Source organism: Stylophora pistillata, chromosome 13 (assembly GCF_964205215.1).
Source record: "Stylophora pistillata chromosome 13, jaStyPist1.2, whole genome shotgun sequence".
NCBI classification, from domain to species: domain Eukaryota; kingdom Metazoa; phylum Cnidaria; class Anthozoa; order Scleractinia; family Pocilloporidae; genus Stylophora; species Stylophora pistillata.
The window spans coordinates 25260642-25279477 of record NC_142531.1 but is presented as its reverse complement, the minus strand read 5'-3'; the positions used below and the strand labels follow the sequence as shown (position 1 = coordinate 25279477).

Below are 18836 nucleotides of genomic sequence, written 5' to 3'. Positions count from 1 at the left end.
AAAGACAAGTCAACAATGATAAAAAAGCATGATATTTATTCACAAATTCAGATTTCTTTTTACAGTTTAAAGCCCGAGTGAATGGCTGCTATTCCAAAGGTTAAGTTTTCATGAGTGACATGGCTAAATCCTGCATCTTGAATCAACCCTGCAAACTTTTCCTGGAAGAAATCACATGAAGTAGTCAGTGACACATTCCAACAATCAAAAGTGTCAACAGTTTCAAATTCCTCTGTTGAAAGTCAAATTCTGATCTTAGTGGAAAAAGCTCTCAAAGAGAGCATACCTATCATATAACTCTTCACTCCTGAGAAAAGAATTCAGAGGTAGAGGGCCAGGCAGCTAAGTAAAGAAAGTAACAAGCAAATATGCATGCAAGCACAAATGAAGCAAGTCTTTAAGTTAAACTTAGTTGCCCTGAAATGCTGTCTTTGAATCACACCCCCAAAGGAAGAGAGAGAGAGAGAGAGAGGAACCAGTAATGTATAAACCAGAAGATCTACTTGGATTTTCATAAAGAGCTGCATATGTGGAAATTTTTCTTCATTATGCATGAAAAATGTTCAACAAACTTTATTGGACAAACCTGATTAGGAAATTGTCTTATGCTTTCGACTAAATACTGGTAAGATTTCCAATCTCCAGCTATGATCTGCCCCATAACAGGTATCACATCAAAGGAATATTTCTCATAGGTACTGTTAAAAAATAACATTAAATCAGGCACCCAGGTAAGAAATATCAGACATGATTAAACAATCTATAACATGTGCAACTACTTATAGTTGATCACAGATTAGACTGGCATCTTATAATTCTCATTGCCTGTTAAAATATTGCAAAGCAATGTTTCAAGTTTATCACCAACCCCAAGATAACTTTCCCTAAATGTCAATACCCCTTGTGGTAAATGTGGTACACTCAAAAGCAAAAGGAAAGTTTGAAAATGTCGGCCTTCTGGTGGGAGCCACAACTGAACAAAAGCCATCACCTGACATGCCAAGGTGAAGTGTGGCTATAAGAAGGGTTGTTTAGAAGTCACATAGTCACCCGTTGATTTTGAAGCCCTCAAGTGTAATAAAGACAACAATTTGTTATTATGTTACCTGGATATAAGCTCATTTTTTACTTCACTGAATTCAAGACAAAGGAATCTTCCACCGGGAACAAGAACTCTGTGGGCCTCACTCAAAGCCTGGTGATGGAGAACAACAGAAAATACTATGAGCAGTACAAAAAAAGAAATAATTATCAAGGAAGTAACAGCTGATCATAAAGAATGTTGACCCTTGTGACAGTATTCCTGAAGAAGACTACTGTGGGCAACATTGAATGAAGATTTGGCTTTCTGAGCAGAAGATTTTTCATTGCTGTCAAGTGATGACTTCTGCCCAAACTGTCAAAATGTCAGTTACTGTCACAAACAACACTCTTCATCAGGACACTTCACTCCCACCAAGGGGCAATGCTTGAAACATCAACTTTAAAATCTCTTTATGGTGGCCGATAAATAATTAATATTGATTAGAATTTAAACAGTGCAAATTACATATTAAATGTATGATCAAATAAGCTTGCACATTATTAACTCAGTTGATAAATCCAAATTACCTCTTTTTTTCAGGACTACCTAACCCTGGATTTTTAGACCACATAATGAGAACAAAATACTACAACTGTTTCACAAATTTCAGAATAAACATTCAAAAGAAAAATGTATTGCTCCACTTATAATCCCCCCCAAAAAATAAAGAAAAACAGAACTGACAGTAACCTTATGAATTCTTGTAACATTTCGAATTCCAAATGCTATAGTATAGGCATCAACTGATGCAGTAGCGATTGGTAACTCTTCTGCATCACCTTCCACCCATGAGATCCCTGTGTGATAATGTTTAATAATTATTAAATCAAAGGCTCCAATTTAAGATATTATCTTTGTCTCGCACCAAGCTGTCAGGCAAAATTTTATTTTTTTCCTCTGAACTATGCAGGGTTGTCAATAAGCACCGGCTGCCAGTGAAAATCACCAGATGAAAAAGCAGTGATTCCTGGCTGGCAATTGCATGGTAAAGCACAATGTGCACTTCTGAGGTTGCACTGTTACAGTCGTTCACCACCTTTGAGCCACCTCACTTGAAATTCCAGCTGGCAGGGTAATGTCTTAGCTAAACCCCTGCTATGACAATATTTCATTTTTCTATTCATAATAACTGACAACATTTTGAAAAATGCAAGATAATTTTTACCATCGATATTAGCATTAATCCAGACATAACAAATACAACTGTGACTTGGAGTAAAATCCATGGTATTGTGATCATGGTATTACAGCTCTTGAATCATATTCATATAATAAGTAGTGATTAACATGCAATAAAATCATCAAGCAAACAGGCAATAAGAAAAATACTCTCATTTGCTAGGGATTAACTTGAGGGTTTTATTGAAATAATATTTAATTCTCCTTGATACTTCATAAGCAAATATATCATAGCTATATGGAAGAAATACAAATCAGAATTAAGGAACTATAGGTAAAGGCAATCAAGTACCCTTCTGTTACACCTGAAGATTGATGTCGCCTCTCAGCCCTCTGTTGGCCAACCTGTAGCATTGCTCTGTTGATATCGCACACTGTCACATGGGAATCAATCATTTCTGCTCCTTGCTTCCTTTTTTCTGATTTTTTGTTTACATGGTTTAGGAATCTGAATGCAATGTCACCTGTCAAATTTCCAAAAATAGTGCAAAAACTTATCAGATTATCACAGTAAACTGAATAATTGGTATGACTGCAATCTTCAGCTGTTTAGTGCATTAGACTATGTTGGTTTGAAGCTAACATTAGCTACCATTAGCTGAAAGCTGCAATCACAACTCACTTGTAAGTAATTGTCCAATACCAGGCTACTCTCTTATCCTACTCCTGGATCCAAACCATTTACTGTGAACCATATTTCTCTCCAATAACAACTTCATTTACCTGTTCCTCCAGCAACATCCAACAGCTTTGTTCCAACTGGAGGATTAAGTGTCCTGATAAACCTGTCCTTCCACAGTCTGTGTATCCCCAAGCTCATGGCATCATTCATTTTGTCATATGAACTAGCTACATTTTCAAACACCTTGTAAACTGATAAACAGAAATTTGAATTACAAGGTGTAGAAAGTGTTGACTACCTATTCAAATCATAAATTCTTGATAGTTGCACAAAATTTATTTATTTATTAAGTAACACTTGAAAAGACCTCTGTGTGTAGCTAGTCACCAGTAGTCCCAGGTCAGTCTACAGATTACAACGTAACCCAGCGTGAAGAGCCATTTTTAGCTGTGTGCAATACAACCAGAAGTCAAGAACTCAGATGTGTATGTGGCTATTTTTTTGCATCTTCAATGCTGTAATTCTAGCATCCATATTAAGCTCTTTAGGTTGAAGATCATGCATTCAGTTGCCAAGCTTGGAAAACTGGTCCCAGATTGAGAGGGACATGAGGGGTTCTGAATACCGCAACACCGCCAACAAAATAAAACAAACACCGCTTCACCGCTAGAAATATCAATAAAAATCAGTCGCGTGGTCTTCTTGGCTCCAAAAAACAATTTAGTGGCATCTCATTTCGAAAGAAAAAAAAAATACGAGAACCTTAAAATGAAGCCAGACATCACGAAGAATATTTTTATAGAAGCTGGGTGATAGAAATTTCTTAACTCTCCACGGTAAACCTCAGACATTTGCCTTGAGGTAAAAGAATTCGTGCAGCATAAAAAATGGTGTCCTCTCACCTACCTTTCTGAGTTTTCTCTTGTTCTGATACTTCTTCGAAACCAAAATGCGTTATTTTCTCTTTTGTTTGATGATTTGAGTACAGACGATACTTTTTCCTGAACAACAGTGAACTGTTACTGCAAGAACAGCGTGGAATTGCCATTAGTAAAGACCCCGATTTTGAGCAAAATGTCGCCATGTTGGACAATAATCTGTCCCATAGTTCAATGCGAACCCAATGTTGTTTTCGTCTTCATCAGAAAAAGGGAAAGTAATCGGTGACACTATTTTTGACATTATTTTCTTTGCAAATTTCATGCAGATTTGAATTTGTTGCTTTTAATCGATTTGATAAAGGCTTTTTGTTTTCGGATGTGGTGTTTCGTGGTCATGGTTGCTGTTAGACCAAAATGGTGGTCTATAAAAAGTTTCCTCAAAATAGTTTTATTTTCCCGCGCGATCACAATTTCGTAAGACGCTTGAGGACGTATGTAAGCTTCTAAACGATGGCTATTAAAAAGCGAGGTAAGATTTCCTGCTTTCTGATATTGTGTTAATTGGATCAAATCGGTCTTTCGATAATATTGGGTCATGTTTGCCATGTTTTGATGTCGCAGACTTTCAGAAAACAGCGGGGCTTATTCAGGAGTTTCTTTCGAAACTTTCATGCGAGGAGTCAACAGCTGAACTTAGGGATTCTATGCATCTTGTCCTATTCTACTTGCAAAAATACTACAAAAAACTTCGTAGCAGAAGTCTTTCAAATGGTACTTCACCAAGATTTAATGGAAAATCACTAAGTGGAAGCTTGGTTTTGAATGGGGGAGTGAGCCCAGTGAGTCCAGCTTGTGGAATACCTGATCAATTCGAGTGGAAGTGGTACAATTTAGAATCACCCAGGCTATGTGCCAGCCTAGGTACAAATGAATTTTCCTCCTTGCCTCTCGTGCTGCAAGCTGCAAAATCCGCAGATTCAGAGCTTTTAAAGGAACTCATAGCGAAAGGTAAATATAGAGCTAATTGCTAATTGAATGCTTAACAAAAAATTATTTCGCCATTGTTTACCTTCGATGTAGAATAATGAAAACTTCGTGTTTACCTAGTACTTAACGAATACGAGTTTTATTTGAAATGTCCGAATTCTCAAATAATATTATCAAGAAATGAAAACATAATTCAAGTGCAGTAGTATTGTACAGTTCTTGGTCCCTGCCGTGTAATTCAGCTAATTTGTGGTTACAATGATCTGAGATATTCAGTTGATAAACTAGTCATATTGTTATGTATGACAGGTTGTCGTGACTACACAGTGTAGTAGAGCAGTTTTCAATGAAGTGTCAAAAGAAGCCAAGGATTACCATTTGGTTTTGCCTAACTTTGCTGTCTCTGTGGTTGACCCAAAAAACTTGTGCCTCTCAGACTATTCAGATACAAAACTTAACCAAGTGTAACTTGTCCACTAGTGTTTTTCCACACCTGCAGTTGTTTGCTTAATTTCATAGAATATCTCATAGGCTTCTTGTGATGTTTCCCCTTGTCTTGAATGATTATTGACTTAACTATAGTCATGGCACTTTGGACCCATCCCAACCTATATTTTTTTTAAGACAATTTCATGGTCAACAATTTGGAACACTTTTTGCCTCACTCTATGGTCATATGGCTCCCTGTCAGATAACTCCTGCAATAATCAGACCATTCCATTAAAAAAAAGTTAAAACTCAGATAGCTGTTAAAGGGAAGTAACTTTTCTCCAAAAAATGTGACCTTGCCTGATATTAAAACTACATCCAGCTGACTGCATATGCTACTTACTTAAAATATGTCACATTTTAGATTCCGAAGTCGTCAACCAAGTGGATGGCTTAGGACGTAATGCTGCTATGTACTGTGTCCATGGCAACACACCTGCCCATACAGAGTGCCTGGAAATACTGATAAGTGCTGAATGTGATCTGGATCTCAAGGCAAATGGTATAAGATAGACACTGAATAATTTTATTATAAAAAGTACTAAGCTGTAACTTTTACATGATATAAAATAATGCTTGAAGTGACCTAAGTACACACCAATGCTTAAAGGCCCAGTTCTAATCTTGATGCAACGGGGTCATTTGTTTTTGTTTTGAGCTGCCACTTTTGTTTAAATAGAACCTCTGATTGGTCAGTTATTTTTACCTTGCCATGTTGTGAATAAAGGTAAAGACAGACTGGCAAGGACTCCCTATGTGGCTTTGGTGGTCGTGTCATTATTGCCTTCAAATTGTATTTTTGCTCTCACAAGTGTGTCGCAAGGGATTTTCCCTATTTTGTAGAGATAATTGGATGTTACTGTAGTTTTTTAGTTATAAGCCACACTGTTTTTTCGATAAAAATGGCTATTTTGATCTAAAATTATTGTTCAACTTGACATGAGATGGATGTAGTTCCTTGTTTTGTCCATAAAAGGTGTACTGGAGGCGCTTTCATCTTGTGAACAGATCTCACAAGAGTTGGCCTATCTATACACCTGTTATATATTCATACTAAATTTTTAGTGTGATTTTTAGATTTTAGTGTAATTTTAAGTGTCCCCGCCTGATTAGTAGACCACTTGTGGTCAGCTAGAAGATTTGACGTGATAATAAAGATATACTGACTGACTGACTGACTTAACATATTGTTCAAAACTTTCCACTGTGAAGAGTACATGCAGTTTCCAATGACAAGTGGAGTATGGATTTACCATAAAATGATTAACTATATGTCCAGGATGGCTCTTGAAAAAGATGATTTTAGGAGGTTTTAAGTAATCAAGAAATTTTGTGTTGCAAAAAATAGGTTGCGGCACGCATTGCAGCAAGGTTGGAAATGGGCCTTAAATGGCTTTGAGTCCTCTTTTAACTTGTTTGCACATGAAAAGCATCTTTTCATCTAGAAGCATACTGTCTAGCAACCCTGTGACCTTACCACTTATTTTAGGTATTTTTCCCTTAATAGGAACTGGTAAGGGGTAAGGGGTGATTTCAATTAAATTAAATGTCTTCTTGGTCCTTCCTAAAGTTCAACATCAGAGTACCTTTCAATAAAAGAAGTGATCTTTCTATTTCTATTATTTTCTGTTGTACAGATAACACAACAGCACTTCATGTGGCTGCGTACATTAATAACACTGCTGCCTTGCCTCTCTTGCTTCGTAATAAGGTGACTTTGATATCCTTCTCACTGGTCTGCTTTAATGTTTTACCATTTCTATAAGACTTTTTGGTTCCCCAGTCCACTGCCCCATTGAAATGATCGTGCTCTGTGTTCTTCTTTGTATAGGCTCCTCATAATGTTGAAGACAATCAAGGAAGGACACCACTTCACTGGGCAGCAGCAAATCCATCAGAGGATAACTTAAAGGTAACATAAGAAAAACATTTATGTTAGTGAAATACAAATGTCTCACTCCTCCAGCACACCCAAGGTACTGGGTCCGGCTGCAGCTGAAAAAAAAACCCATGATATTTGTAGGCTTGAGGAGGTCAGAAACATTGTGTGTCCTCAATAGATAAATATTCTTCTCCTGGCCCAGGTTGACATGCTGAAAGGTGACATACTTAAGACCACAAAAGTGGCTACTGTAGACCAGGGTCACTTTGTTTTTGATATGGAAAATTAAAGTAAAGGCTTGACGGCACTGGAGGTATGACTTTTTATCTCCCTAAAAAAATTGAGCAGCTTCAAGAGGATCAACTACATATAGACCATGATATCTGTCAAAGGTTAAAATGATTTTTTTATCATTGGCTGCCAGTGGCAAAAAAGGTGATTTCAATGGTGAAGAGTTCATTCGAACCTCTGTCAAATTAATCAGTAACTGACTTTTATTTAAAAAGCAGAGTACCTGATCTTTGATTTGCAATAAAGTAAGATGTAACTATAAACAGGTAATTTCTAACAATGATCCATTTTTATTTCTTTACAGTTATTGCTTCAGGTTGGAGGGAAGTTAGATGCTGCAGACAGCGAGGGTTTAACTCCAGCTATGTGGGCTTGTTATTTTGACCAGCTTCACAATCTCCAGATGTTACAGAATGCACTGGCAAGAATTGATCCTGAAGAAGATGCAATCCTTAGAGATAGTGACTGTTGTGGTCAGTCTGTGATACACTGGGCCGTCAAAGGGGTGGGATCTTTGGAGTGTCTTGAGGTTAGTAAAGGTGTCTGTGCTTGTGACCAAGACAGAGTTTCTCTTTACCCTATCAATACAATTTCAAGCAGACAATTAATGAGAATAAAGAAAAATATCAATTAGGGGATTGATAGTTGACCTAATACCAAATTCTCTAAACTTTCATTATAATAATTGTATAGCAGATAGTAAGGAAAATTTCTAATGAGATCTTGGGAGTGAAATGGTTAAATTGTTGACAAAATGTTAACATACTATCTCTTAAAAAGGATTGCTGTCTATAAAAATCTACAAATACAATCATTTCACGTATTATGTGTTGCAGAGTACCACCAGTTTAGTTTTTATAGATACAAAACCCTCAGCCAGTACGTGACATCTGAAATAAGGAATCTGTAATTGTTCTCCAATTCACCACTCCACCTTTTTTTTGTCAAATCTCTAGGCTTTATTAACTCCTCAGTCTGCAGTTCTGAGGGACAATGAAGGCAAAACAGTGCTACACACAGCAGCTGAAAAAGGCAAGAACTAATATACCTGTTTGAGTCAACAATAACATGTAAAATGAATTAATTTTACATGAAGCTGGTGTTGTATGCTCTGATGAGTTAAATTTTGCTATCTTAATCAACCTATCATATTGATTTTTGTCATTTTGATAATAATTAACTAGATTGCGTCCATAAGTTGTAATTGCTGCATTCTTTGTAGTTAGGTGTAGTATTTCTAATTTTCCTGGCCCTTCCACACCTCACTCACATGACACAACCAAAAAAGCCTAGACAGTGAATCTGTTTGGGCATCTTTAATGAGAAAATGAGGAGCCACTGAGGGCTTGAGGACCCCCCTGGCGTGGGGAGGAGAGCAAAGAAACAACTAAAAAGATCAAAGGAACAAAATGAGTGATCAAATGTCAACCTCTAGCCAGGTGTAGCATGTAGGCCTGGTGCTTATTAATTGATTCCCCTTGGAATATGAACGATGATTTTATTTTAAAAAATGCTGAATGGGAAACTTGAATTAAAAAGCCCTGTGGTTTTCTTTTACAGCCTGCCTTATCACTAAATAATAGCTTAATGATCAATGGCAATTAGATAGATATTAATGATCAGAATTAGATTTTGATAAGGAAAGTGTTGATCTATTTGGTATCATGGTTAATGATACAAGTTTTAACCTTTCAGGCAACTACAAACCTACTATCTAATTCTTTACTATTTTCAGCATGCTGACTTATGTAATGATGTTCTGTTCAATAATTATTTGATAAATAAAAATTGTTTATCACTCCTTGGCAGGGATTGCAGCTGCTTGTGAGATGATTCTAGAGGTGAGAGGAAACTTGGAAGGACTTAAGGATACTGATGACTCAAAAAGAACTGCAGCTCACCTTGCTGCCATCTGTGGACAAGCAGAAGTTGTGAACTTTCTTCTTGAAAGAGGAGGTATAAGGAAATCAGTAGGACTGTCATTTGTCATCATATTTACCATCACTCATCTAGGGCTTATACTATTTTGCGAAATGAAACGAAACGAAATTGTACTATTTTGCGAAACGAAACGAAATTTTGCGAAATGGCGCTTTTTTGCCTTTATTTAGCAAATGTGTCCTCTTCGTCCAAAACAAAATGTGTCCACTAATAAAATGATCAATATTTCTAAGAGCCTGGTCACCCCTCATTTTATTGACCATAATAGAACTCGTTTCGCAAAGTAGTAATTTTGCCAGAATTACTATTTTGCGAAATGGCGTTTTTTCACCTTTATTTAGCAAATATGTCCTCTTCGTCTGAAACAAATTGTGTCCAATAACAAAATGATCAATATTTCTAAGAGCCAGGTCACCTCTCATTTTATTGACCATAATAGAACTGGTTTCGCAAAGTAGTAATTTTGACAGAATTACTATTTTGCAAAATGGCGTTTCTTCTCCTTCATGTAGCAAATATGTCCTCTTCGTCCGGAGCAAAATGTTTCCACTAATAAAATGATCAATATTTCTAAGAGCCTGGTCACCTCTCATTTTATTGACCATAATAGAACTTGTTTCGCAAAGTAGTAATTTTGACAAATTATAACTATTTTGCGAAATGGCGTTTTTTCACCTTTATTTAGCAAATATGTCCTCTTCATCCGAAACAAAATGTGTCCACTAATAAAATGATCAATATTTCTAAGAGCCTGGTCACCTCTCATTTTATTGACAATAATAGAACTTGTTTCGCAAAGTAGTAATTTTGCCAGAATTACTATTTTGCGAAATGGCGTTTTTCACCTTTATTTAGCAAATATGTCCTCTTTGTCCAAAACAAAATGTGTCCAATAATAAAATGATCAATATTTCTAAGAGCCTGGTCACCCCTCATTTTATTGACCATAGTAGAACTCGTTTCGCAAAGTAGTAATTTTGACAAATTATAACTATTTTGCGAAATGGCTTTTTTCACCTACATTTAGCTAATATGTCCACTTTGCCTGAAACAAAATGAAAGACAACTACTTGTTCTTGTTCTCAATTGCTCTTTATTGGCTCGGAGTTTACTCTTTATTGTTGTTATAATTCTCTTTTCTATTCTGCTCTGTATTCCTTGTATTTTGTTCTGTTCTTATTTATGGTTGCCGCAACTCGATTTTGTAGTTGACCAACAACCCACACGCCTGACTGGCAAGCCGATCCATATGTGACCGAGGCAGGTTCTGATGTTGTTATTTGAACAACGAGACAGACTTATAGCCACAATAAGATTTATTTATACAGGAAAGTACAAAAGAAATAATACTGATAAAAAGAAAGGGTGATTGCAAGCAAATCCTCAGTAAAATAGGTCACTAACTTGAGGTTACATGTACTGGAGTTACTTTTTCTGTGACCAAGAGGTTCTGAGCTTGTAAGTGCTGGTCTTGACACTCTGAACTACTGAGTTAAACTAACTAACTGTACTTCTTTTGAGATACAATGAATATATGAAGACCATATATTTTGAACTGCGGTATCAGATACGTATGATGCACGATCCTCGCAGTAGATAGCGCTATTTAAGCAATAGCGAAAATCAGACCTGAAAAAAATCAGGCCTGTACGGGACTCGAACCACTGACCTCTGCGGTACTAGTGCAGCGCTCTACCAATTGAGCTAACAAGCCAACTGGGAGCAGGCCGTTAAGTTGATTCGTAATAAACCCGTGAAAGTGATAAATGAGATACAATGAATATATGAAGACCATATATTTTGAACTGCGGTATCAGATACGTATGATGCACGATCCTCGCAGTAGATAGCGCTATTTAAGCAATAGCGAAAATCAGACCTGAAAAAAATCAAAATGATTTTCGCTATTGCTTAAATAGCGCTATCTACTGCGAGGATCGTGCATCATACGTATCTGATACCGCAGTTCAAAATATATGGTCTTCATATATTCATTGTATCTCATTTATCACTTTCACGGGTTTATTACGAATCAACTTAACGGCCTGCTCCCAGTTGGCTTGTTAGCTCAATTGGTAGAGCGCTGCACTAGTACCGCAGAGGTCAGTGGTTCGAGTCCCGTACAGGCCTGATTTTTTTCAGGTCTGATTTTCGCTATTGCTTAAATAGCGCTATCTACTGCGAGGATCGTGCATCATACGTGTACTTCTTTTATAAGGAATCGAACAATAGCTGGAAATTCTCTAAAATTTTGGAAGTTAGGTGTGATCATTCTAAAGGAAATTTATGATGCAAATCCTGTGTGTATGATAATTTGGTTATCATAGGAAATAGTTAGGTGTGATGGTGTGACTTAAAGGAAATTTATGATGCAAATCCTGTGTGTATGATAATTTGATTATCATAGGAAATAGTTTCTGAAGATGTAATTCTAAAATTATAACAAAAAATATTGCAATGTCATGCACAATTGTTAGCCTGGTCACACATATGACTTGGTTTAATGGTTTTTTGTTTGGCCACAACAATTTCCTCTCCAAAATTTCTTTCCCAAGCCTAGGTAGTATGGTCAAGTGTAAATCAAGGTGAGCAAAATAACAAACCGTCACAAAGCCTCATCTGGCACAAGAATTCATTAAAGAATACTTGGGAAATCATTGCAATTTGGGATTGGTTCCAGAACAAAATGTCTTTAACCATTCAATATGCAACTCTTTTGCTGCAAACGTGTTTGCTGTGGTGTCTTTTCCATGGCGCAGATCAAATGAAACATCTTTTACAAAATCAGAAGTTTAAAGCTTGGCAATTAATTTGGTAAAATCTTCTGCTTTTTGTGGCCCTGTGCTTGGTGAGAGAATGCGATTTCGGATTTTACTAGCCGGATTGTATACTTGTTTCCTGTTGCAGGAATGTCAGAGGTGACCAGGCTCTGAGAAAAATTGATCATTTTATTAGTGGACACATTTTGTTTTGGATGAAGAGGACACATTTGCTAAATAAAGGTGAAAAAATGCCATTTCACAAAATAGTAATTCTGTCAAAATTACTACTTTGCGAAACAAGTACTATTACGGTTAATAAAAGAGAGCTGACCAGACTCTTAGAAATATTGATCATTTTATTAGTGGACGCATTTTGTTTTGGACGAAGAGGACATATTTGCTAAATAAAGGCGAAAAAACAGCATTTCGCAAAATTTCATTTCGTTTCGCAAAAAAGTACAATTTTGTTTCGTTTCGCAAAATAGTATAAGCCCTCATCTAGGCATATAACATCAATTATTACACGACTCTGGCAGTCAGAGGGCCAATAACTAAAATCAACCAATCCAAATGCTCTATTGCCGGTCAATATTATCTCAGTATTGGACAGGGCACTGTCCCGAATGGTCCCAAATGATACCACACTTGTTTCCCTTTGAACTTCAGTCGTATAATAAATCTCTTATTAACCAAGCGTGCTCGGGATCATATTGGAAGAATATCAGTCCTCTGTCTTGTTTGTATGGACTGAACTGTGCTCAGGTCGTACTGTCAAGACCTCGGGCCGATATTCTCCCAGTACGGCCCTCGCGCTTGGTTAATAAGATATATGTCTTCTCTTGCTGCTTTCTCAGTGCCCCCATCTCATTATCTTGTGCTTCTTGTCTCTCCCCTCCCTCTTTGTGCCCTATAGGGTTGTTGTTACCCTCATTTAGTGTACTCTTTATTATGTTGGTTGCCACAGTAATGCTGTGATGGTATGGTATCATGTAGGATTTACTTACATGGAAACAGTATCATTTGAGTTTTTATTAATTTAGATATATCAACAAAGTTGAAATGGTAAATTGGCCAAGGTAATGATTACAAAAGCTGACGTTTCAATCGTTAGCCCTTCGTCGGAGCGAATAGAGGAATTGTGGGTTGTGTGTGCTTTTAAAGGCAGAAAATGGAGCTACGTTATTGGTGGGTGCATGGCAACCAGAAAAACATGAATAAATTAGTGGAATGAAAAGCGTTCGTTGATCCCTGTGGCATTTAGACTGCCGGTTTGAAAGATGAGCTTTTGTTCAAGATTTTTACGGCTTTCCGTGCCACCTAAGTGCAAGGAAAGACCGCAGATTGCCATATGTTGCTTAGAATGATTGGGTAAATTAAAATGTCTAGCGACTGGTTTCGATGTGTCCTTGTCATTCCTTTCCACGTCTCGAAGGTGTTCTCGGAATCGGTCACCTAGTCTTCTGCCTGTTTCGCTGATGTATATCTTTTTGCAATAAGTGCAAGTTATGCAATAGATTACATTAGCGGAGGTGCACGTGAAGTGATCGGTGATCTTTATGGATCGTTTAGGTCCCGATATTTTATCAGTGTTGTGAATGAAAGGACACGTTTTGCATCGTGCACGCGAGCACATTTAAAAGTGCCTGGTTGCTCATTAGTCTGAAAAGAACTGACCAAGAAGTTCTTTTCAGACTAATGAGCAACCAGGCACTTTTAAATGCGCTCGTGCACGATGCAAAACGTGTCCTTTCATTCACAACACTGATAAAATATCGGGACCTAAACGATCCATAAAGATCACCGATCACTTCACGTGCACCTCCGCTAATGTAATCTATTGCATAACTTACACTTATTGCAAAAAGATATACATCAGCGAAACAGGCAGAAGACTAGGTGACCGATTCCGAGAACACCTTCGAGACGTGGAAAGGAATGACAAGGACACATCGAAACCAGTCGCTAGACATTTTAATTTACCGAATCATTCTAAGCAACATATGGCAATCTGCGGTCTTTCCTTGCACTTAGGTGGCACGGAAAGCCGTAAAAATCTTAAACAAAAGCTCATTTTTCAAACCGGCAGTCTAAATGCCACAGGGATCAATGAACGCTTTTCATTCCACTAATTTATTCATGTTTTTCTCGTTGCCATGCACCCACCAATAACGTAGCTCCATTTTCTGCCTTTAAAAGCACACACAACCCACAATTCCTCTATTCGCTCCGACAAAGGGCTAACGCTTGAAACGTCAGCTTTTGTAATCATTACCTTGGCCAATTTACCATTTCAACTTTGTTGATATATCCAAATTATTTCGTTACTCCCACCGATGCAGCCCCAAACAGTTTCTTTCGAAACTATCAGCCTTTATTCATGAGTTTTTATTAGTTCATGTTAAAGCAGATTAAAGGAAAGGGAGATGCTGAAATAGCTGGGAAAAAGCTGTTTCAGCTCAAGACTAACAACATTTCAAAATGTATTCTATAGGAGACCTTCTTGTAAAAGACTGTTTTGGTGCAACTGCAGTTGATTACATCCACAACAAAAAACTAAATTATTGTGAAATGGTGATCAGAGCTCATTCACAAAACATTGACAAGATAACAGGAAAGAATGCCTCTGTGTCAACACCATCCAGTCCTGAAAGGTAACATACCTAATTAAAAAGGATTCATTAACTAAATGGGTGATTGAAGTTGAATGATTGTGTATCACTCTTTATTGATAATACAGTAAATCCCCCTCCTGAGGGGCTTATTTACTTCAGGTCCTCTGGGGAGGTGACTTATCAGATGGGGGTAGGCTTAATAGAGGGGTAGGCTTATTAATTTAGCCCAATGTTCACTACCAGGATACAATAGGATATGATGTACTGTATTTATTCAAAAATTTTTCTCATGTTACATTTTTTCATTTACCATTTGAAATTGGCAGAGTCAAAATCCTCAGTAAAGTCTGATAGGTTGTATGATGTGTCATAGTCATTTTGTAAATCAGTAAAGCAGAAACACAATAAATGGCAAACTAAAGTCAAATGAACAATAATAATGAAATGCTTCAACTTACCAGTAAGGCTTGATTACAGTTCAACATCAATTGTTTCATCATCTTATCCAAAACTAGATGTGCCAGAGGCTGGAGTCCAAACTCTGCAGAAAATATATATTAACTTGCTAAAATAACCACAACATTTGGCTGAAATTAAATCTTTAAATTTCCCCATAAACAAACAACAAAAGACATGTGAGAAATCAAATCATATTTAATGAACAAGCTGTTAGCAAGATTTTATGAAATAGTAACTCTTTCCTTTTAGTCCAAATGTGGATCCTGGTAAGTCAAGGCTATCACCATCTAAAGATGAAGCAGCTGTGACACCAGTAGAACTTCACAAGGTATCTGTAGGTGAGGAGAACTGTGATGTGTCCGACCTTCATGGCTTTGATGTACAGGGGGGGTCAGGGCACCTGGAGGATTCAGCAATGAATAAAGTGAGTCATGAAGGAAAGGAAAAATTACCAGATCTTGATGCCAAGGCCTTGGACAAAGCAGACTGTAGGGTAGAGCAGAAAAGGCCCTCAAACCCAAAACGGCGCCAGAGTACACTGATAAGGCAAAGTAAATTCCATCATGATGGTGATTCAAGACGCTTGATGGATGAAGCGGCAAGTTTTGATCTGAGGACTGAGGATGGAGATATATTAGTTGTAGTCAGTAACCTTGACACTGAAGATCAGCAAGAGGAAATTATTGACATGGAAAATGGAGATATAGAGATTGACTATGAGGAAAAGCTGGAATATTCCAGTGCACGCATGCAGCAAGGACATGGCAGTGCATCAAGTGTATACAGTGAGCCTGATAATGCTGATAATTGCAGTGTCAGTGTCGGACTTAGTGTGTCAAGTCTTGGCAGTGATAACGAGGACATAGTTCATGATAATGACTTAACAGATTACCAAGTAGACAAGGAGGAAAAACAGCAGCTGAAAGAGGCTAATGATTCTCAACCTCAGGTAAATTAGTACACATTGTTGATGATTTGATTATTTTAACATTCTGTTCTTCATTGCTATTATCATTATCAGCGCAGGAGACAGTTTGATAACCATTGATTGTATGTTGAATTAAAGGTGTTTAACTCTATAGTGTACTGTATTTGATGCTGTGGTTTGTTTGGCAGTTCATTCCAGAATCTCACAAGAATACTAAAAAAACAGTTACGCCTCCAAAGTATCCATCAAAACTGGCACAGCTAAGTTATGTTCAAGCAGAAAACACTCGTATCAATTCCACTCATGACGATGCAGAAGGTAATCAAGAAAACCTTGCAGTACCTTCCAAGAAAAAGAAGGACAAAGCTAAAAAGAAGAAACAGAAAGGACAGTCAGAGCTGACATCACCCCTCCCTCCTCCAAGAGGAAGTATCCCTCCCCTCAATGCTGCTAGTTTGGGACCTCCTGGTATCACCAAATTTAGTGCTTTAGATCCTCTTGGGAAAAAGCCAGCTCCTTGGGAGCATGGAAGCTTAGGGCCGTTAAGGCAAGCTCCTCCCGAGTTATTACCAACCAGCCCCCGGATGGGAAGACATCCAGAGGGCCAAGCTCTTGAAAGTGCTTTTGAAAGACCAAGAACGCCTGAGCCACCTCGAAGTCCACGTGACATGACACCACATCATGCACCTCAACCATATCCTCCTGGGTCTATGCAAGGGAATCTTGATGTTCCCTTGAGAGGTTCCTTGGAGGGTGTGGTACATGACAGGGATATGAACTATGGCCCTCCTGGTCCATTGCATGGGCCCCTGGCACATGCCAATGGTCAAGCACTTCTCAGAAACATGGTGAGTAAAAACATTAAACTTCTGTCATTGAAGCCTCTGAGGTCAACAACAATTTTCCACCAGTAATAATTTCAGTCAAAAGCACTTTTAAGAATATTTGCTAAAAGGCTCCAGTGAGAGGGATGTAGAACAGTATTGAAATGGCTTCACTTTGCAATCTTTAGCATTATTAAATTGCCACTGATAAGGCTAAAGAGAACTAGAGTTCTCTGAAAAACATTGTACAAATAGGTTTGTATTCACAGGGTAGATTTTCTCAAGGGAAGCTTTGTTTTGTCTTGTATTCTAGGGATGATATTGTTTGATTGATTGAGTTTCTTTTGCATGACTTTAGGACATAATTGGCAGAGGTCCAAAAATGGAATCTCATGCAGACTTGAACATGGGTGGAGTCATGCCCCATGGACCCACTGGGCAACAGACTTACTCTCTACGTGGTCCCATTCCACAACCTCCACAGCATTAATTTCTTCACCCTAGCATAATATAACTTTCTCCATGATATTCAATAAGCACTTCTTATGTGGTAGTGACAAGGAGCGTCTGTTGGACTTGTTTAGTCTTCTATCTTTTCTTTTATTCTGGTAACCATGATATATGATTCAGTGGTAGATCTGTAAACAGAAATTAGCTGTTTGTTATTCTAATGTATGAGAGGGTTAAAGAAAAGAACTATAGTGTAGAAACTACCGTTTGTAAAGTATGGTGCAGTGTAAGGTAATTCTCTGAAGATTTGGCTTCAATATGGTTTCTTGTTTTAGCAAGAATGAGACATCCTAAATGATCACTGTGGCATTACCTTCCCCATAGGAATGAATGCCGACAGGTAGAAAATCAAGCTTGAGGACCAGTTTTCAATGAATGTGTTATCTCTGATTGTTCAGTTTTCTCTAATCAAATTCCAAATTCAAGTAATACTATTTATTTCCATCTCAACAGTATTTTGGTTTTCTTGAAGTTACCAACAGTTTTGGAATATCAGTAGTTATTAATTTATGCAAGGACTGTTCAGTTCTAATCGACATCAACTTGTAATTGTTCTAAGTTATTAATTATTTATAATATACCAGTAGGTGAAACTTAATTTATCATGTTAGCATTGCCAAAGATATATAAAAGCTTACAGCCCTCTCCAGGGGATAATGTTAACTTGCATCTGTACAAAGTCTTCTATTTATTTGCTAAGGTAGGAGGAATAATAATACACATTCAAACATTTTTCAACAAACTTTAACTCTTTTCTTACTCAAAGGAAAGTATTAGCAACATTTTGAGCTATTCTTTTGTAAGAATACATTTCTTCAACTTAAAGTGAAACCTTTGGTAAGGTCAAGGATCAACGTGTCAAGTTACAAGGCTCAATAATGGTTCAAGATGGGTAAGATTTGAGGGAAGAATGAACTCTTTAACTCCCAAAAGTGATTAGCATGTAACTTCTCCCTACAATACCCATACAATATCCAACAAACAGGTAACGAGAATACTCAAACTTATCAAGTAGAAGTTAGATTGATCAAACACCAAATTCTTTCTACTAATTTACAAGGAAATTTGTAGGAGTTAAAGGGGAAATCTTGGGAGTTTTAGGGTTAAGGCCAAATTTTTTAACTAACACACTGACATAACAAATTTCAAGACCATTGAAAATTCACGTTCTTGAAGTGATGATATTAATTAGACACTGAAAAGGTTTGGTCCGTGGTGTGTTTTGTTTCTCAGGGCAGGCCCTTATTAATTTTTGCTACCTATGGACCCAGAACTTAGGTTGGGCACTTAATCAAATAAATATGGTATCAAGATCCCTTTTCATCTCTTTCTTTGAAGCAAAAGTTAAGAATTTGACTAAATATTTTATGAAGGGTGTATTCATA

General features: G+C 37.3%; 2 protein-coding genes across 3 annotated transcripts; one reads left to right on the top strand and one right to left on the bottom strand.

Moving 5' to 3' along the window:
• Nucleotides 1–21: 21 nt before the first annotated feature.
• LOC111326184 (2-methoxy-6-polyprenyl-1,4-benzoquinol methylase, mitochondrial) lies at nt 22–4009 on the bottom strand. Of its 2 annotated transcripts, none has more exons than XM_022930123.2 (7): nt 3792–4008; nt 2987–3136; nt 2569–2727; nt 1775–1881; nt 1107–1195; nt 587–698; nt 22–161 (listed from the first exon to the last, which is right to left on the bottom strand). In XM_022930123.2, exons 1-7 carry the CDS (start codon nt 3967–3969, stop codon nt 60–62), a joined length of 897 nt encoding a protein of 298 aa, XP_022785858.2. In that variant the 5' UTR covers nt 3970–4008; the 3' UTR covers nt 22–59. The 2 variants fall into 2 exon arrangements, with proteins under 2 accessions (XP_022785858.2, XP_088599032.1); XM_088742906.1 differs by lacking the exon at nt 22–161 and adding an exon at nt 168–342 and having other exon boundaries at nt 3792–4009.
• On the top strand, nt 4006–18764 carry LOC111326178 (uncharacterized). The gene is made up of 12 exons (XM_022930117.2): nt 4006–4295; nt 4388–4774; nt 5607–5744; nt 6880–6953; nt 7074–7154; nt 7720–7944; nt 8372–8447; nt 9225–9371; nt 14610–14769; nt 15439–16138; nt 16306–16965; nt 17300–18764. Exons 1-12 carry the CDS (start codon nt 4277–4279, stop codon nt 17429–17431), a joined length of 2799 nt encoding a protein of 932 aa, XP_022785852.2. The 5' UTR covers nt 4006–4276; the 3' UTR covers nt 17432–18764.
• The last annotated feature ends 72 nt before the right edge of the window (nt 18765–18836 follow it).

Coding starts and splice junctions, on each gene's coding strand:
- LOC111326184 (XM_022930123.2), bottom strand. CDS start 3,969: ATGGCGACATTTTGCTCAAAATCGGGGTCTTTACTAATGGCAATTCCA. Junction 1,196..1,774: donor ATGTTACAAGAATTCATAAG/GTTACTGTCAGT, acceptor CTCCATCACCAG/GCTTTGAGTGAGGCCCACAG. Junction 162..586: donor TAAGACAATTTCCTAATCAG/GTTTGTCCAATA, acceptor GATTTCTTCCAG/GAAAAGTTTGCAGGGTTGAT.
- LOC111326178 (XM_022930117.2), top strand. Junction 4,775..5,606: donor AAAGGAACTCATAGCGAAAG/GTAAATATAGAG, acceptor GTCACATTTTAG/ATTCCGAAGTCGTCAACCAA. Junction 14,770..15,438: donor ACACCATCCAGTCCTGAAAG/GTAACATACCTA, acceptor CTTTCCTTTTAG/TCCAAATGTGGATCCTGGTA.